At 43.1% G+C, this 21,004-nt stretch overlaps 2 protein-coding genes across 3 annotated transcripts; one reads left to right on the forward strand and one right to left on the reverse strand.

The window, feature by feature from the left end:
• Positions 1–24: 24 nt before the first annotated feature.
• aasdh (aminoadipate-semialdehyde dehydrogenase) lies at positions 25–16,875 on the reverse strand. Of its 2 annotated transcripts, XM_083766298.1 has the most exons (16): positions 16,771–16,875; positions 14,281–14,576; positions 13,212–13,332; positions 12,343–12,629; positions 11,614–11,806; positions 10,395–10,639; positions 9,687–9,793; positions 9,047–9,219; positions 8,313–8,634; positions 7,706–7,824; positions 5,871–6,456; positions 5,246–5,500; positions 4,389–4,552; positions 3,634–3,759; positions 2,656–2,790; positions 25–2,132 (listed from the first exon to the last, which is right to left on the reverse strand). In XM_083766298.1, exons 2-16 carry the CDS (start codon positions 14,514–14,516, stop codon positions 1,731–1,733), a joined length of 3,471 nt encoding a protein of 1,156 aa, XP_083622424.1. In that variant the 5' UTR covers positions 14,517–14,576; positions 16,771–16,875; the 3' UTR covers positions 25–1,730. The 2 variants fall into 2 exon arrangements, with proteins under 2 accessions (XP_083622424.1, XP_083622425.1); XM_083766299.1 differs by lacking the exons at positions 11,614–11,806; positions 12,343–12,629; positions 13,212–13,332; positions 14,281–14,576; positions 16,771–16,875 and having other exon boundaries at positions 9,687–9,788; positions 10,395–10,427.
• A 473-nt stretch (positions 16,876–17,348) lies between these two features.
• LOC310859898 (uncharacterized protein) lies at positions 17,349–20,648 on the forward strand (the record flags this gene model as incomplete). Its single annotated transcript, XM_083766664.1, has 8 exons — positions 17,349–17,468; positions 17,616–17,670; positions 18,241–18,296; positions 18,456–18,489; positions 18,582–18,604; positions 19,094–19,169; positions 19,556–19,873; positions 20,608–20,648. 8 exons carry the CDS (start codon positions 17,349–17,351, stop codon positions 20,646–20,648), a joined length of 723 nt encoding a protein of 240 aa, XP_083622790.1.
• Positions 20,649–21,004: the final 356 nt, after the last annotated feature.

Raw genomic sequence — 21,004 nt, forward strand, 5'->3', positions numbered from 1 at the left:
GATGGGTGCACTGAAAACACAGCATTGAAGACCACAAGTGTTATTGGGCATTTAACTGTGAATTGCACATTACTTTCACTTATTCTGTGGTAACGTAATTTTTTTGCTTTTGCTATTAAGAGAGACTACCTGCTTGCTAGGGCTGGGCGATATGACTTCACATCAATATCACGATTATTTCAAACTTTTGATTGATTATAAAACAAAACAGTCAAAATATCAGATCTACAAGCTGAAAGCACAGCACACAACTGTACAATGAAGAATAATGCATGCAAGAGATTAATCAGACTAATCAATATAGTCAATTATAGACAACTATTACAAATGTTTTCATATTAATTCGTTGATATATAAGAAAACAAACATTAAGAAAAAAACGTTGATTATTCACTTATAGGTTGGTTATCGGTTCTTAAATATCAGTTTTCGATACATTTTTCGGTTAATTGCCCAGCCCTACTGCTTGCTGCAACATAACAATACTCATAGCTGTCCTGCCGTAACACATGGTTAGTAGGCGTAGCCGCGTAGCATAGGCCCTTACCTTTCATAAATCATCTCTGCCAGGTGGAAACCTCGGTTACTTTGCAGGATTTCAAATTCAAAAGTAACATATTATCCACATGCTCGAAATGAGCTTGTGGATCTGCTACTTTTGATACTTGTGTGTGACGCTGTATGATCAAATTCATTTAAAAGGAGGAAAAAAAGAGAGACAAGAAAGAAAAACACATACTGTACAACACACACTAAAGGTTAGAATATAGAGGTTTCTGCCCAGATAGTGACAAAATGTGATTTGAGCCTGTTGGTTTTGGTAGGACGGTGTTCCTGCTACTGAAGGAAGGCCAACGTGTTCTCATCTACAAATCACAAACCTTCTCACTCATCAGTGTAATGATATGTATGTATGTATGACATGTAAGTATGTATGTATGTATGACATGTAAGTATGTATGTAAGTATGTGTGACATGTAAGTATGTAAGTATGTATGTACGTATGTAAGAGGCAGGATTTACCCCAGCTTCGGCCAGAGATCGAGGCACCTTAAAGGGTGATTTATACTTGGTTGCAGCGTCAGTGTCTCACAACCAAGTATAACTCTGGCTTATTAAGGAGAAGTCACTTTTGTCATTTTGTTTTTAACTTTGGTCGTGCACAATAGTGTAGTGTACACAGTGTTGTATGTAACAAAACAAAGAAAAAAGGAAAAGAAAAAAAGTTTGGTAATAATTGCACTTTTCTTTTTTGTTAAACTTAGAGGGTATTAATGAGAAAATTCTTAAGAGATGCAAATGTTATGGATAATGTAAATTAAATACTGATGTCTGAAGCTGAAGGCCTGTCCACTGAATCGTTACACACACACACACACACACACACGTTTTTTTTTGTTTCAAGTCTTTATTACAGCTGTCCTCAAAGTGGGGTCCGCGAACCCCCAGGGGTGCTTGAGGGGGTTCCGGACAGGCCAGGGGGTGTCCAGCTTAATGGCTGATAGAACCAAATGGATAAAAGTTCTATAAGAGTCCATTTGGTTAAAAAAAATTGTATACTGTCAGAGCTAAATTAGCACAGATGATTTTATAGTGTAGATTGGGGTCGGTGAGATGAAAAACAAATTAAAGGGAGGTCCATGGCGTAATGCATATCTAACTGGGCGTCCTTGAAATGAAAAAAAAAAGATTGAGACACTCACACAATTTCGCTGCCAAAAGGAATATCTCAGCTGTTCCTTTGTGATTCGCTGCCGACCGTCAACTCCATACAGTACACGTAGTCGTTGCGACACCCCACCACAAGGGAACGCCCCCACGCCACAGGTGAAGAGAACAGCTCTCCGGGGAGAGTTAGCGAGGCCGTCAGTGTTCCCTTCTCAGCGTCCAGGAGCCACACGGTCCCGTCCGTGGAGGCCAGGGCCACCAGCCAGCTGGCAGCAGCAGCAGCGTCCAGCATACAGGGACTGGAGTAGACCTTTGCCGAGGTGTGGAAGCTCCAGACCAGGGAGCCGTCGCTGCAGTCCAGGCAGTACACGCTGCCATCGTGGGATCCACACAGCACCCTGCGCTGGTCTGGCGTGAAGCACGGCGATGAGAAGACGGGTCCTCTGGTCAGAAATTGCCAAACCTGCAGAAAACGTGGATTCAAGTAAAATAAAATATCCTAAACAAAATTAAATACCAAATAAAATGTATTATAATAAATATTCCTGCTGTTCTACGTATACTGCCAAATGGGTGAAGAAATCACATACTAAGGCTTTAACCTTTGTTTTTAATATCCGAGAAAAAAAAGAAATTGCCCATCTACAATGTGACACATTGAGAGATGCCCTATTTTATAGTGTACTTATACAAAAAGGACAAAATGCTTCAAGAAGAGAAAAAGCAATATTTGTGAACCATTTTGAAACCATATTTTGATGTATTATGAAGTAGAGAATTAATAGATGTTCACGACGTTCGACATGGCAACTCCGTCGTGGTCTAAAACTATACTTTATCGGCAATATGTATTTCCCACCATGGAGTAACCTCCGTCAGTGTCACCAGACTATTCACCTCGGAGGTGGGCACGGCGGCCAGTGGAGTGGGGAGGCAGGGCTCACGGGAGCGCACGGCCTATATAAGAATAACAGCGTCCATCTCACCGGTGTGCCTGTACTCGTGAAGCAGCAGATGTTGCCGTCCACAGAGCCCACCACAACGAGACCACCAGACGACACGTTGGGAGAGGAGAAGAAGGGTCTTTCTCTGCTGTGTGTCCACAGCACTTCTCCACTGTCCTACAGCAGGTCACGCACACGCACACACGCACATGCAAACACACACACACACACACACACACACACACACACACACACGGTTAAATTACACTATAACAGCACCTCTCCACTGTCCTACAGCAGTCAGCACACACACAACCAGGGTTAAAATACTACCATGTTAATTTGCTGATCTGAGGGCAGCTTTTGAATGCTGGTGCCAGTGTTCTACAACAGGTCTTTGCAACTGAAGGGCTGGAAAATGGAAATTGAGAGTCAAGTACACATAGCGCATGCATAAACTTTCCTTAATGATTATATCTGGTTTCAGTATTTATTTATGATGTATTTTCTCTATTATTAAGGCTATTGTAGCGGTCAATTTGTATTTGGGGTTGGGGAGGGGGGTGGGTTGCGAGACATGGCCAAAGCATTTCCGGGGGTCCCCAGCCTAAAACGCTGAGAACCCCTGGTCTACAATACATTTATACTACAGTATGTGGTCGAGTAGGACACCTACTGGTTGAGAAGAGGTATTGCATGAAGCTCATAGCATAAAATGTTGCTCTTGTGCAGGAGACCTGGGTTCCAATGATATGACAATTATGGATTGCAGAATTACCTTGAAATGAAATTATACTTATTCCTTAGATTTGTATAAAAAATCAAAATACCTGGACACTTGACTGGGCCAGCACGTTTTATCTACGTTACGACGTATGTCTCTTGTCTCTTTCTTTCTTTTTGTCACACTGTTGAGCATGGAGCCCTTCAACCTATACCTACAACTGGCCAAAGCACATTGGACTTCCGTTTGTGGATATATATTTTAACGTGGCTTGTGAATGGATAATATGGACTCACTGCATTGAGACAGTTGAGGTGTCCTCCCAGTGACGCCACGTACACTCGTCTATGGGAGGAGTGGAGGCACGGAGAGGAGAACACAGCCCCGCCCCCACAGTGACGCCGCCACACACACTGACCAACCTGCAGATAGATCAGTCATTCTCAAATTAAATAAAAGGGTTGACATGCATCATTAGGTCATGGAAATGCTGTGGATCTCAAAAGTATAAAAACACTGGCAGTGAAGCAGGTAACACATTAACCGCCGACATCACCCATTTCAATATATGTTTATACAATTGGTCCTCACGAATGCTGAATGATAATATGGCACCATTTTTTGAAGATACTAAGTCATATGATGACATCACACAACGGAAATAGCAGATGTACAAGCTCACGAGTCACAATGCGTTCACATGTGTAATGTATATCGTCTATTTTGGGCGTGTGACACTGTACTTCGACAGAGCATACAGTACATTAGGGCCGATTCATACTCCTATTTTAGAGCCGAATAAAAGTCGGTTTGGCTCTGTAGAGCCTACAATGTGACGTCATTTGAGGTTCGGGGGGGCGGGTACCGTCCTAAAGTCGGCTCTTCGGTGCTACTGAAAATTTCTGACGAGCCTAAATCATTTCGGCACTACAGCGCCGAAACAGCGGTAAAATAAGAGTATGAATCGGCCCTTAGTCTGTCTCTCGTGCATATCTGTCACTGAAGTACATCAAACAGTGACACTACATAGTGCATCCTTATCCTTCGTCACCTGTGGGTTCAGGGCGTAGACGTGTCCATCATGTGAGCCCACGAACACCAGGCCTGTGAGGGGGTCCACGGCAGGACAACACTTCACAGCGTCCCCCGTCTCAAACACCCAGCACGTCTCCCCGGACGCCACGCACAGGAAGTACACACAGCCGTCGTAGGAACCTGAGAGCGCCATGACAGCATTGCACATTATACATGACTTACTGTCACTTACAATAGAAATGAGTCCTGGACAGTTTTTTACTTGAACCTCAAGTAGTGCTGTTTTTATATTAACTTTTATTGTTACTTTTGCAATTTTGTTCATTGCATACCGGTAATTAGTTAAAGGTAATTTTCACGCATTGAAGTTAATAATTATACTAAACATATTTGTTTATATTTATTTAATTGTTTCCTTATGGAGATGTTCTCAAATAGAAACTTTCATTATTTAAAAAGTTATAAAGTTTTTCAAATTGATTCGAGGTTTTATGTTTTTTTACATTATATCATTCAACACTTGCTTACTGTAAATCGCTCTGGATTAAGAGTCTGCTAAACGCCTAAATTAGCCCTTCACCAAGTCCCTCCCCAACCCATCCTTGTCCAAAAGGCACGTTAGCAGTGAAGAAAGCTTGACCTGCATAGCAACCGTTGCTAAACTATTTGGATTGGCATTGGACAGTCGCTTTTTTTTCTGCTGATTTAGTGAAGGGCTAATTGTAAATTGTAATCGGCGGTCTCTGTCTCTCCAAAATCAGGATGAGAATTGGACCCATAACTCTGGCATCAGCCAGACTCTAGTATAGAAGTGATAGAGATTGACAAACCCTGTGTATTTAACAGGCAGGTTCATCATGTTGTGACACTGACCTACCACCACCAGTCTTCCACAGCGAGTCACAGCGGCGGAGGACTCGATTCTGTCCCCCAAGACTCGCTCCCAGAGGATCTCCCCGGTGGCCAGGTCCAGAGCCTGCATCCTGTGGGAGTGAGAGCCGATGAACACTGTGGCACGCTCTAGGCTCTGACCTGCCCCTTCTCCCTGCACCAAGATGACCGGTGAGGCGTCCACACACCTGCCCGTGTCCGACCGCCAGCTCACACTGAGGCCCACAACACCAGTCTCTGTCAGTCAGGGAACAGCATGGTTAGAGTTCACAGGTTCTCAAACATTTCAATTTTTTACTCTGACAGTGTGTGTGTGTGTGTGTGTGTGTGTGTGTGAGAGACATTTTAGTAAGTTCAGAAACCTTCAGTTCAGGAACCTGCTAATGACATCATTGTGAGGCAGGTTTGGTTATTTCCAAAAAAAATCTAAATGATTTTTGTTGTTGTTTTTTCATACCAACCTCATTGATGAGGTCATTGGTAGGCAGGTTTCTGAACTGGCCATAGCCTACCAAAGAGACATAGTGAGTAGAGAGAAATTGTGCCATCTAATAATTGATTAGGACTTGTTGAAGGTTGATAATGAGTGGATATAATGTATAATAACCTTGGTGAAGAGTGTCATTAGCACTGTGCTGTCTGGGTCCTACTGTGAGGGAATGACTGTCATCGGTGTTCACACTGGAGTCTTTACCACTGATTTGTCCCACTATATTTGACTGAGAGTTCACAGCTGCCTCTGTAACGCTGATGTTCATTTCAGACACCTCGCCTGCCCGCCTTATAACTTTAACAGAACAGATGTCGGCTCGGCGCATCTGCTCTGCAGCTGCAGGGTAGTGGGTTGACCCGCCATTTTTGCGCTCTCTCTTGGCCAGTGTCACGGAGAGAGGCGCTGCCAGACGCTTCTTGGCCCCTGGCGTGGAGGACGCAGCGCCGCTCTCGTTCTTGGCCCCTGGCATGGAGGACGCAGCGCCACTCTCGTACGGGAGTGCCAGGGTTCCTCCTGCAACGTGGCGAACCGTGTCGGCAAACGTTCCGTCCAGGATGACCTCCAACAGTCCCGCCAACGTCACTCCTGTAGCGGTCGTGATGTCGTCACACAGGCGCAGCGCCTTGAGGGAGTCTCCTCCGCTGAAAAGGAAATTTCGATCCTCCTCAATGTGTTTGTCTTCACTGACACCTAGAGCATCCTGCCAAATATAAACACACAGTAGAAGAATGCAGACAGTATATTAACTAGGGATGCACCGAAAGGGAAATTCTTGGCCAAAACCGAATATGATTAATATTATATATCTTTTTTCCTACCATTGCTGCCATGGCCGTACCTTAAAGCTACCTGATTTATGGCAACAGAAATGGTTATAGTAAAACTTAACTTAAATAATAATCACTATTATGGGTCCATAAAACATTTATTCAGCTCTTTTGAATGCATTAATTTCATACACTATTCGGTGATATATTGTCTGCCTATTCGGGCCGAAACCGAATAGGCCGAAAATGCATTTTTAGCTATTTTCTGCGGCCGAATATTCGGTGCATCACTAATATTAACCACATACAGTATACCTTAGAAAACCTTGAAAAAAAAGTTAGTGATGTATCCCACGGCTATTTGGGTTTCGGGTCTCTCGACATGGAAAGACTAGGCTCTGTGGGTTGACTCCTGTCCAGGCCCCTCCTACTTCTCACCAGGTCCACTCCTGCTCTCACCAGGACCAGAACCTGTGTGTTGCACCAGACTCGCAGCAGCAGGCAATTCATTCAGGAGTGGTGGATTCTTGAGCCGCAATGGTTCTGCACCTGGGCAACGGTGGTGCTGCAGGCTCCGTTTGCGGCTTAAATGGCCATCCTAAAGGCCTCACCGTGGGTTTGTTGGGCTTCCTCCTGACGGAAGACACAGGCTGGGGCACCAACCCATACTGCTCCCGGGCGCCGTCTACATTCCGGCTGTCTACATTCACCACCAGACTATACTCACATTGCTGAATTATGTTTAAACTGAGTTCGGTAGACATGCCGGATTGCTTTATACCCCCCTCGCTATACCCCGCTTCCAATCACAGTCAGGTTTTATTTCTCATTAATGACCGGCTCCCCATCGATTATCCTTTGCTTAATTAGCCTACTCCTAATTTATATCTTGCCAAGTATCTGATATGCTTCATTTCCTAGGTCACTGATGAAACACATTGCATTATTCCGCTATAAAGATGGAATCAAAGCAGACTGTCTCACAATTGAGTATTCAAATGGTAAATTCATATTTAATATTAATTGGAATTAATTGGAATTAAGTTCAATTAACTTGCCTCAAAGACATTAACATAATGCTGCCTTTCATCATTTAGATTCTTGGGGGGTTGTTTTCCTTTGCTGCTGCCCATGTGTGATATAGAGTTTAAATGGTTAATGTCGATTATAAACAGTCTGTACCTGCCACAGGAACTGAAGTGTCCGCCTTAGTTTGACCAAATCCCAAAGTGTAGCATCGGATTTCAAACGTTCCCTCTGCAGTTCGTATATCTTCATGAGTGCAGCCATGTCTACCTTACCTGCAGAAGAAGAATGTTTGTGTAAACAACAGGGCTACTGGACATAACTCCCAAATTAAAATGTGTCTCCAGTGTCACGAGATAATTAACTGAACGTAATTGAAAGGGACCGACTGCTGCCTGGTGCTCATCGGTATGGGTACAACAATGAATCAAACAAATTGATTTAATAAACAATATATATATTATTTATCTCTCTCAAACAAATCAATTAACCACATGAGCGTTATTTTATACTTTGTCATACAAAGTGACGTTTAAAAATAGTGAAAATAGCTGATCTACAAGCTCACAGGTGGTTAGGGTTTGGGGAGGGTGTCTGACTGAATGGTGTGTCTGACTGTTCTTATGTCTAACTAAACACATGCACCCGGGGCGAGTCTGTGTCATGTTGTAGTTTTCCCAACCACTGCTGTGGTCACCTTATCGCCAAAAAACTGCAGTATGATTAGAAGAAGAAGATAACAGACAGTTTTGGCCCTACACACCGTGAGAAGACAGTGGCAGCGCTGGGACAAGCACCAGTGTGTCTGGAATGCTGGGACCAGGGAGGAGCAGAGAGAGCTGCTGAAGGATGACCTTCTGCAGGCTTCTGTCTGAAGTGATGAAGTGATGAAGATCTGTGGAGGAGGGCGGATCCCCCTGGTGTTCAGAGGAGGCCGGGGATCCGTGGCGGTCAGGTGGTGGAGGAGGGGATGCTGCCCCTCCTCGGGCCCCGGGCGTCAACGGCACCACAAAGGCGACCAGCCCAGAGCCTTGGTGTTGTAGACCCACAGCACACATCTCCACCTGAGGGAGACCGTTTAAGACCTGGACAAATAATAACACAGATCATATCATCAAAAAATAGGAATTAAAAAAATTCCAAAAAGGTAGCACATCCAAAAATTCTATAAACGGCGGACAAAGTACTCACATTTCCATTTCTTTATTGGCACACACCAAAAAGGAACGCAAAATGTATACTGGATTTGGGTTTGGCACAATGAAAACCATTGCTGATGTGCAACCTCTTTTTCTCATTTAGTTATCATATCGCTGTTGTCAGGCAGAAATCATTCTAATTTTTGTGTGTTTTTTTTCTTCTTTTTAATTAACGCCCTACTTGATCATATCAGTGTCACACAAAAGCATCAAAAACACAACAGATCCACAAGCTCGAAACAAAACTTTACCTCGTAAGAACAACTTGTATTTGTAATAAAATATATAATAGTCTCACTTGCTGTAAGTTGTCCAAGTTGACCCGTTGTCCGTGGCGTTTGACCAGTGTGTCTCTTCGTCCAAGGTAGTACATGTGTTTGTCCCTGACGTCCACCCAGTCTCCAGTGGCGCGCATTGTCCCAGGGACAGCTGTCACCTCACTGTCCAGGAGACATACTCTGTCCTGTCCTCCTGCATGAAGGTCATTGACAACTGTGTCATTTATGGCAGTGATTCTCAAACCTTTTCAAGTAAGGACCCCCAAATTAATATATAATTGGCCGAGGACCCCCATCTGAAAAGGGACAATTTGTGTCAGGGACTCCAAGAAGAGAACATTTTCGATGTTTTTCAAAAATAGCCGGCAACATATAAATGTATTTAAGTGATTCATTGTAAAGCTATGTAAAAGGGACACTTCACCCATTTTTCAAACATTGGCCAAATTGTCAAACAACATAAAAAGAAATGATCTACAAGATCTGTAGATCGGCTATTTTTACGATATTTATCTGTGGAACCAAGTCAAACGAAACATCATAATGCCTCAACTCCTACAATTCCAAGATCATGTCAGAGTGGGGGTGGTCCCCAGTTGAAATATGATTATTTTGGGTGGTCACGGTCTCATACGGTTGAGAACCAAAGATCTTTCCCACCTATGAGCACCTGTCCTTCTCCCTCTGTGACAATGCAGCCACGGTCATCTCTTACTTCCACACTGGTGCCCATCAGAGGGGTTCCTAATGGCATGGACAGCTCTGCTCTGGGAAATGTAAACAGGAGTCATTTGTATTTCTTTCTAGCAAAGTTAACAAGTGTAAGGTTTGTTTTACAAACACAGGATATGATGGTATTACCCAAAATAAAGTACCATGGACTCTGCATGGCAGGGGCGTCCTCCTCCCTGAGCCAAGCTTGTGCCTGACCGTATACAAGTCTGTGTCTGTGTTCAACATGAGATTAATCTCGTGTAGCCAGACAACTATTCCACAATCTCCGAATGCTATATATAGAGTCTGGATCTGGAACTACAGCTCCCGAAATCTGAGTAAGGAAGCTGCCATTTCCATTCACAAAAATATCTTTAAAATATCTTTAGAGCAAATCTTTTTAGAAAGTAGAAAGCTATAATATGCTTAGCTGATTTTAGTCTTTCAGGTATTATGAGGAAAGCCTTGATTTATAGAAGCTGAAAAAGGTAGGATGAAATGAAATCACATAATGATGGTGGAAAAACTCAAATGAAAATAATTCTACATGCAATTCTAGATAGTTTTAGTTCGTTTTGTATTGTTACAAAAGTCTTTAGTTGTATCTTTAACCACAACAACCCTAGTAGAGAGAGAGAGAGAGAGCACACTCACTGGCTGTTGGACTGCAGCAGCAGACTCTCTGGGACTCGGTAGCAACAGGCCCAACAGGAAACCTCTGTGATGCCGTAGATGTTGTAAATGCAGGTTTGGTTGCCCTCCTGCCTCCAGCTCCTGAGCAGGGCCGGAGAGGGGCAGGCCTCACCACCCAGCGCCAACACACGCACAGAGGAGCCAGTGCACAACACCTGCTCCCGCAGAGCACGCCGACCGAACCGGCCCAGCAGAGTAGGAGTCACCTGTTGGAGAGCAGGAAGGAAGAATGATTTCTCTGCAGGGCCTGGGTGAAGTAACACGACAATCAATTACAATTCAATTAAACCCATCTTGTGGATAACGTGTAAAATCATCCCTGTTGTTAATTTAGCCATTTGTAACTCTGTGGAATGAAGTTAAAGGGGGGGGTTAGACTAACCTAGAATCCCAATAGAATGTAAGGGACGGGGAAAGAAAATGTAAATGGAATGGTGGTCTTTGTGGAGTTCACTCTCCTGATCAGATGAAATTGGTATCCTCCTGACCTGTCCTAAACATGTGAGACCCCTTTTACTGAACAAACACTATATAGCAATAGGATTACTATCCAAATATAGAATGATGTATATATTTTTGAGCGGTGCAGCCACTCCGCTCCTATGTCTGTTTGTCTGTCCGTTTGAGCACGGAATGTCTGAAACATTATGTTGTTGACATCATCAGACGTCATCATTGTGATGAAAGGCACTGCTCACTTCACACGAGTGTGATTCTTTGGAGCGGTGCCTCCGCTCCATCCGTAATTTACGGAACTATATGTGTCCGTCCTTATGTCTGTATGTCTGTCTCTGTGTCTGTATGTCCGAGCACGGAAAGCTGCAACACCTAAAGTGGCCAGTACCGTACAGCACAGAGTAAAGTGGCACAGAGTACACTACAGTACGAGCCCTGGGCCGTTCCTAGGACTCTGGATGTTCCGGGGACCCCCACACAGACCCCCCCAAATGGTAAATCTGTCATTTCTCAACCGCTTAGGACGCGGGTGGTTCACCGGACCAGACCGGCCCCCTGGGCGTGTTCCTGGGGTCACGGATGTTCCGGGGACCCCCACATAGTACACTACAATACAGTACAGAGTACAGTGGAGTACAGTAACTATAACAATAATTGTATAGTTGCACCGCTCAGTTCACACAGGTGTGATTTTTTTTACATATAGATTGTACTGTGTATTTACCTGTAGGACAGTTGGCCTGTGATTGTTAAACAGTATTTGAGCAAGTCTCTGGGGCATTTTCCTGATGACAGTGGGGACAATGAGGAGGCAAGCCCCCGATGACAGAGCCAGAAAAATCTCCACCACAGACGGGTCAAAGGTCAACGGAGAGGCCAAGAAAACCACATCTTCTACAGTCATCTGGAACAAGGATCTGAACACAGAAGAAAACCACATACTCTACAGTCATTAGAGGGGGGGGGGGGGGGCGTTGAACATCGGAACATACAATAGCCTATTTTAGGCTTTTTTAAGGCTATTGTACACAAGGCAGATATGACAAATACTGAAATATTTAAATTAAAGAACGACTTACAAAGACACCAATATTAAAATAACTAGTCTACTATGGCCAAAACAGGCCATAACTTCATTATTTCATACTTTCAACAATGTTTAACTAATCAGCTCAAACAAGCTCACAATGTGTGTCAGTGCAACATACATAATAGGAACACCAGGCTGAAAGATGGAGTGCCGTGATTTTTGTAACATTAACATTACTTTAATAGACACTCAGGTGTGGTTAGAATATTGAAATATGTCTTCCCTTCACAATCCATCTCTGTCAACCCATAGTACTCGTCTGACACTGAGCGTTACTTACTTCCGCATTATTTTTGCTCTAGTTGTTATCTCTCTAAAGCACCTAACTTTATGTGAACACCAAAATAATAGCTTGGAACGAACCTGAGATGTAGTATGTTGGGTACTATACACTTGTGCGGCACCCTCACAGTCTTTGGAAGCCCTGTTGTTCCAGAGGTGTGGAGCACATATGCCAAGTCCTCTTGTCCAGTGTCCTTGGCCATAACATCAGCATGATGCCTGCTTTGGCCTTTAGTTCGCGGTGTTGCGTTGTGGTCCGCAACGGAAGCTGCTGACAGCAGCTGGACACGTACGAGGGTCAGGTTGTAGCTGGACAACTTCACACAAACCTCCATCTCCATTAGTTCGGAAAAGACCGTCTGGAATCGCTTGGTGAGGAAAGTAGAAACATAAAATTAAACAGATTAGGGCGGTGCAATATATCAGTATTATATTGATATTTTGCAATGAATATTTTGAACATGCACTGGGATTTTGTATGTTGTAAAATTGTTATTAATTGTGAATATCATCATAATGGGCGAACATTCAGTGAAAATAAGCAAACCTATTTGGAAAAAGAAAATCATCACAATGTGATGCATTGCTACTATCTCACTTGTAAGCTTGTTGGCTAAGAATTTGGTGTACAGGGAAAAAGGAGGAGACAAAGTCTAGGATGCCAGTCAACTGAGGTATAGGGTTTCACTGGTTAGCGTGTTCCATAAAAAAAAAAAAAAATCATCGCTTTTGAGGGGTATGTGTGTACACACAAATATTGTCCTTAACACAAACATTAAATGCCATTCATTGACAATGAATGGACAGTTTTGAGTGTTTGTGTAAACACAAGGAGGACGCAAACTCCGATTGGCCGGAATGAGATGATGAATGATGATGTACGATGATAAGAGTGCCCTCACTTCACACGGGTTTGATTTATTATTGTCAAGTTAAATAAAGTAGCCAACCTCCAACAGATCACTTTGCAGAGCACAGTACTTTAATCCACACTGGTTCATAACACGGGCTGACAGAAGTACTGGGCCATCTGGGTCAAATGGTACGTACGCAGCAGGCAGCTGGAGGATTCTGTCAAAGAAAATCATGTTAGTTGGTCTACTATAGGCCTATGTTCTTTTAGATTAACTTTTATGTCATTACCTTGAGGCTTCATACATTACTCAACAATATGATACAATATGTATCTGAACGTAGGGCAATTAACCGAAAATAAAAGTTAAAGTTAAAACCGATATTTAACTGAACAATCTAGGTTAATCGAATAGAAATTTTAATCTTTTCTTTATTTATTTTTTAATAAAATAGAATAAATCGATTAGTCTGCTAACCAATGAACCCTGTATGATACCTTTTGCATAATGGTGGTGCACACAATATCGAAAATAACCGATCTACAAGCTCTGAGCTTGTAGTTGAGAACCACTGGACTAAGTATGGAACATGTCATAAGGAAATGGACAGCACTTAGAAACAGACACAAACAATGTAAAAACACAAAACAGCTAGAAATGTGAGTGTTAATTAAATCCCATTCTTCACAACTTCACATATAGTATATCCTTGCTGTCGTGCATAAACCTATCTCTGAATTAAAATATTTTGTGTTTTTTCATAAATGAATGCCCTACTTGATCATACTACTAACAGCGTCACATGAAAGCATACAAATTGGCAGAATGCTGTGTTTTCAGCTTGTCGAGCTGCTACTTTTGATGCTTTTAAATGGGGTTTTTTGTGGCTTTTGCCTTTATTTATTTTTTTATGGAGGGACAGACAGTAGGCTGACAGGAGTGGGGTGAGAGATGGGGGGATGACATGCAGTAAAGGCCGTCGGGATCAGGAGTCGAACCCGCGGCACACTGCCAGACTGGATTACCAGCCAAGGTGCCTGGACTGCTGAGCCACGGCCCAGGCCACTTTTGATGCTTTTGAATTTGAACCCTGAAAAGTCTTGAACATTATGAGGTTCCCAGTTCCCACCCGACAGAGACGAGCTATCATGATATGTAAACTCACCCCAGAATCCAGACTGGCAGATATAAATCGGTATAACAGTATAATCCAATCACTCCTCCATTTCCAGCACAGTGTTGCAGCAGAATATGTGACAATGTGTTCCCGAGCTCTACGACCTCTCTGTAAGACAGAGACACAGAGCTTCCAGAGCCACTGTCAAATGTCACAGCCGCTCTGGTGCCGCCGTGCAGTGAGACAGCTCTGACCACCAGGTCCTGTAGGTTCTTCACATCCATCTCCTGGCGGTGACCCCATGCAGTGTCCAGTGTTCAAAGCTCTGAATGGATCCTGTAATCCTAGTAAACAGGCAGGGAGTAAAGCAAAAACAAACATCCCCACTGAAATTCTTTGACAGGTCCAAGTCCCAATCTGTGATTTGTGAAATTACACGAAAGGAGTCCCCCACACTAGCGGACGTAACACTGATTCCTAAACAATTTGAACCAGTTGAAGTCATTGCAGATTGAGGCTTTTAACATTTGCTTTTATTATATATCCCAGATCTGTAGGGTTTTATGGAAGATGCTTCGGAACATGAATTTAAATGTGCATTTTTAAGAAACAGATTAGAACATAACATATTGCTTTGCCATTTCTATTACTCTTGACTCTAACCTAATGATTGAAATCCGTCGTGGTGACAGTTCCATATGTGTAAATTCTTCACATCAATCCATACATCTGCATTAGCTGCAAGATACTTATTTTTTTATATTTGGTACTGCGGTGCCAGCATGCAGTGTGCCTGTGACAGCTCTGTAGCCTCTTCATGCATCTTCTGGTGGTGCCATGCCACCTAGCCCTAGAACGGCTCTTGTTGTTACATACAGTACAGTATTTCACATACATGAAAATTTACGAAGTATAATTAAATGATCACAGGCATTCTAGGTCTACCATGCCACCTAGCCCCTCTCGGAACCCTCCATAAAGCTTTTCTGAAATTTGGATGTCGCTTTGTGTAGGGTCCCTGTTCATATTTATATTTTCGTATGGGCATTTTGGAACGCGGACATAAATATGCTCACTAACATCGTATCTGCGCCATTTGACGGCCTGTTTTCCTTTGAGGGCTTCTGAATGCGTGAACTATAAGTACCTATACATACCGCTGTGAATATCTCCTGTGGTGCGGAAGCCTTTAAGTATTTTTAATCTTTGTTTGACCGATTTGGTCGCTTTATTTCTTCTTGTTTGTTTACCGTTTATTGTACCGCCTCCCGGTGTGCGGTTGGCTTGTGCGGCTATGTCCCTGCCTCTGATCTGCTCTGTCATAGCTATAGCGCCACTAGCTAGCCAGATAGGCGGTACAATGAGGTGTCAATAAACAAGGAAGGAAGAGAAGAATCAAAGCGACCAAATCGGTCAAACAAAATACTTAACGGCTTCCGCGCCACAAGAGATATTCGCAGCGGTATGTGTAGGTACTTAAACTTCACAGATTCAGAAGCCCTCAGAGAAAAAAAAGCCGTAAAAGAGCGCAGACAGGCCGTATTCACGGTGTTTATGTTTTATTTATGTCCGCGTACCAGGTGGCAGGGTACTCCTGGAACAGGACCCCATGGTCTGGGTCTAAAAAAATGTCAGAAACTTCAGTACCATTGGGTTCTGCTTGGAGGGTAGCCCCTTTCGGGACCCTACGTAAAACTTTTCTGATATATTGTTGAGTTTTACGTTGGGTCCCTGCTCACTACTGTATTTTCGTATGGAAATTCCTATATGCGGAAATGGAGATTCTCTCTAAAATAGGACCCGCGGCATGTGACGCCATTATTTTCCTTGAGTTATTCTGAATTCGGTAACTTTAAGTAGCTATACATCCAGCTGCGAATATCTCCTGTGGCGCGGAAGCCGTTAAGTATTTTTAATCTTTGTTTGACCGATTTGGTCGCTTTATTTCTTCTTGTTTGTTTACCGTTTATTGTACCGCCTCCCGGTGTGCGGTTGGCTTGTGAGGCTACGTCCCTGCCTCTGATCTGCTGTGTCATAGCTATAGCGCCACTAGCTAGCCAGATAGGCGGTACAATGAGGTGTCAATAAACAAGGAAGGAAAAGAAGAATCCAAGCTTCCAAATCGGGCAAACATATATTAAAAATACTTAACGGCTTCCGCGCCACAGGAGATATTCGCAGCGGCATGTATGGGTACTTATACTTTACATATTCAGAAAGCCTGATACTGAAGAATATCGTCAAAGAGCGCGGGGAGGCGGTAAACATGTAAACATGAGCCAGTAAATGTTTTAATCAGGTGGCATGGACGACGTGGAACAGGACCCAATGCACTGGGTCGAACAAATGTCAGAAACTTCAGTAGCATTTGGGTTCTGCTTGGAGGGCTACTTGGAGGGCTACCATGCCACCATGCATTGTAACAAGGTGTTGAAGATGCATATTTAGATTCAGAATTAGTCAGGCCAGTGATTTAAACAGGAACAGTATCCAGTCCATACATTGATAGAATACACAAAGATCCTGTAGGTTATTTACATGTGGTCTTCTGGAGTCTCCATGCAGTTGTTTGACAGCAAGTCTGACCACAAGATCCTGCTGATTCTTCACAATCCATCTCTGGACTGGATGTCGGACGCTGACCGTTACTTACTTCCGCATTCTTTTTGCTCTAGTTGTTATCTCTCTAAAGCACGGTACCTAACTTTATGTGAACACCAAAATAATTGTGAGCTGTTCAAGGAACATAAATTCATGATTATTTATTTTTACGACGACGGAAGCCTGGTGTGTCCTGTCTGAAAGTCAGAAAATAGCAAATCTACAAGCTCACAACGCGTCACGCTGCGACGGGCTGTGAGCTTGTAAATCTGCTATTTTAGTATTTTCAGAGCGCTCAACCAATCAGGGCACGGATTCCTCTCAACCAACCATAGCACAGCACTGCCAGTTTGGACGTCGCAGAAACATGACGCAATCCACGACGAAAGCCTTAAGTCGCCACCTCCTGGTCCAATCAGGTTTCTCCATTTTCAGAGTTTCCACTTTTTCAAATCTACACTGCAGCGCCTGTCAGAGCGTCTGTTTAAAGATTAACGATACTACTATTGTTATTAATGAATAATACTATATCAAACTCAAACTGTTATATTTTAAACATGGACGGCAACCTGGACTACAAGTTTAGGTTAAATATGAAGAACTACGTGCGTGATATGGATAGAATCACGAGGAAGGTATGTATGAGTGGAGTAATAGCTCCGTTAGTACGACATTATATTATAAAAAATGTCACGTGATAATTTTGCGTTTGATTTTAATCAGACAGTATTAATGCAATGAAACTTTAGACACATTGAGAACCTGTCCATTTGACTTCACAGTATGCAGGACTGAGTGATGATGTGAATTTGGACCTGCGAAAGACGTCCAATAAAGGTGACCAAATGTGAAATGTCTACCTACCCTGTTCCTTCTGCTACCGCGTCTCAGTGTCATTATGTAGATGCTTTTAAACAGAGCCGATTCTATTACATGGCTCTGTTTTTAAAAAGGGACTAAAGAGTAAATACCTTCCTTTTTAGCAAGGCATTTGCCTAGTTGGACTTTTATTTTAATCTTTTAGCTGTTTAGGTGATCACAGAATGTTTTCATTGTTTTTATTCTTATTATATATTTTTCTGCTTGTAGCACTGAGATTTGTTTCAAATGTAAAGTGCGTGATAAATCAAATGTATTATTATAATAATAATAATTATTATTATTATTATATGATTTAATGCGCACAACTGCATGTGTTGTGTATAGTCATATGTTGGAATATACTTTGAAAATGTCATGACGTAAATTGGGTAAATTTCGGCTAATCAAAAAGGATTATTCAAGGCCAAATTTACAATTGGAATTGATTTGTACCGACATGTACATTACTCAGTGGTTGTTTACTTGTCTGTTCCTACTATTCTCTGTTTTGTATTTCATGTTCTGCCCTGTCCTTGGATGATGAAGTGCTCTGTCGCCACATACACGAGTGCCAGTTGAAGATGTCACTGTTGGAACCAAATGTAAGGTTTGTGTAGTAGCGGTAGTCGTGTGGTTGATGTAAACTGCCCAATTTTCAACAACTTATCACCACACACACTTGCTACAGATCTTAAAGACTGCCATGCTAAATGTGATACTGGTCGTCTATACTGATTTGTACTTTGTCTCTAATTCCTCAGACCTCAATAGATTCTGGAGAACAGTCACTGAGAGGTAGATGTCAACTTTTATCTTATTACACCGATGTTTACATCTGTGTTTATGTTGTCATTTAATGCCATCACATGTGTTTCTTCTCATTTCAGCACAGGACACAAATGACAATCAGGTAACTTGCAAAAATATAAAATTAAAGTCATATAAAAATGGTGATGTTTATTTGCTAGCAATAGCACTAAACAAAGTGCATAAAATGCAGTGAACACCAAATATGGCTTGGAATGAAGTTACTAAGTAATGCCATGCATTGCTTTTCAAACTCGCTCTTCAGATGATTTTAGCCTCCTTTAACTTCCTGAATGTACCAGATTTTTGTCACTCCTAAAAGTGTATTTTTTATATATATTTCTTTTTTGAATGGTTTTTTTTGTGGCTTTCGCCTATATTTTTTATGGAGAGACAGACAGTAGGCTGACAGGAAATGGGGAGAGAGATGGGGGGTAATGCAGTAAGGGCTGTCGGGATCGGGAGTCGAACCTGCAGCACACTGCCAGACTGGATTACCAGCCAAGGTGCCTGGACTGCTGAGCCACTAGCCTGGCTACTGAGCCACGGCCCAGGCCTAAAGTGTATTCTTTCTTACCACTATTACTTTCAGCAGTGGGACAACACTTTGCAGGAGTGTGAGGCTGATGAGACTGATCTTGGCAGTAATCATTCTGTGCAGGATGAGGGTAAGACATTTACCAACCTATCAGTTTAGTTTTTCTTTCCCTCAATGGCACATTGCACTCGTGGATCAATTTTGTTAGGGCAGATGTATCAAATAACTTAAATATACAAAGAAATTACTGACATAATAATGACAACTTTATACTCTTAAAAAAATCATTAGTAGTGGAAATAGACAATCTGGATCAACAAGCTCACAACGTGTTGCATCGCAGCTTTGTTGTGAGCTTGCAGATCTGCCATTTCCACAATTTGTTGAATTTTACATCGTTACATTTTTCAACATGGATTATACCAAAAAAAAAAAAAAAAATGTAATAATTGTGACAGGCCTACCTTGAGTTGGCTATTATTTCATTACTTATTTTGTTCTATGTATCTCTCACAGTATCTGGAATTAACCATACCCAGCTGAGTCAGAGCTTCTTGGATTTGACTCAGGGAAACCAGCCTGAGGACCAGGATGAGGAACTTGAGAATACACTGAGTAGTCACGGCACCTCTTTAGTGGAACTTTACCCCAGGATGATCGATCAACTGTCCAAGGCCGTACATAGTCAGCAGGTCTTTGAGGCAGCTGACTCTGTATTGAGGAAGTACCGGAGACATAGATTTCTGCCTAATGCAAGCCACGCCAACCACACCCTCAATGTCGTGAGAGCACGAGACCTCACGAACCCAAAGAAGAACAAAGGAAAAGTCATTCGTAAGAGATCCCCCAAACGTTCATTGCTCATGAACTTAACACCAGGGAAAACAACTGAAGCGGTGAAGCATTTGCACGACGTTACCAACCAGCAGGATCAACAAACAGAAATCGTGTGTCGTACAAAAAAGGCAGACCCTGTGGAATCTAAGTACAGGCCTGACGTTCTTATTGAACCTTCTTTTGTCACTAAGATTTTACAGAGGCAACAACATCTTGAACCAACGGAGAGCCAACATCAGAGGGATCAGCCTACTGGCCGGTCTCGCCATCTCACGATTGATGGATTCAGGAGCCAGTCCCCAAGGTCAGGGAGAGAAGACATCCGTCCTCTGCTGACAAGCACTGCACATGAAAAGGAATCATTCACAGTCACAGATAGCTCTGCTGCTTGCTCCTCCCCAGTCCGACGGAGTCCTTTCAAAACTTGGCTGAGGAATTTGGAAAGTCAAAGTGGAATGTCCCATCATGCCCTCTCCCCAAGCCCCAAGTCAGACACAGCAGGAAGTCATTGCAGACACCTGGGGGAATCCAGGTCTAGGTCTGCATCTCCACTTTCTTCCCCACAGAAGTCGATCAGGAAGCATCACTACTACAGTCCTTCACAATCAAAGGTCAACTCATGCCAGTCACCCTCCAGAATCCCCAAGTTGCACACTGCACAAAGGCAAAGCCATTACAGACACCCAGCGTTGACCAGATCTAGGTCTGAATCTCCACACTCTTCTCTACAGAAGTTGACCAGATCACCAAGGAAGCATCACCACTGCAGTGACAGTCCCTCACAACCAAAGATCTACTTGCGTCAGTCCACCACAGGGACTAGCCATTCTGTTGACATATCCACCTGCCACGACAGCAGCAGCATCCAATATTCTACCAAGAAGATTGACATGGAGTTTCAGAGAGTCTACCACAGATTAGTCTGCCTGGGAAAACCTGTATCCTTTTATGTTCCTCCTTGCAGTGTGTGCACAAGTCACATGGATGCCAACAGAGCTATGGCAGCTCTTGCCTTGTCCCCTCACCGATCCCTTCTCAGGAAGCGCCACAGGGAACTGGACTCTGAAAGCCCCTGCTCTAACAAACGCTTCAGAGACCGATGCAACGTAAACTCCCCCGGTTCTCTCC

The sequence above is a fragment of the Protomyctophum parallelum genome, assembly GCF_964188405.1.
Source record: "Protomyctophum parallelum genome assembly, chromosome: 6".
Taxonomy (NCBI): Eukaryota; Metazoa; Chordata; class Actinopteri; order Myctophiformes; family Myctophidae; genus Protomyctophum; species Protomyctophum parallelum.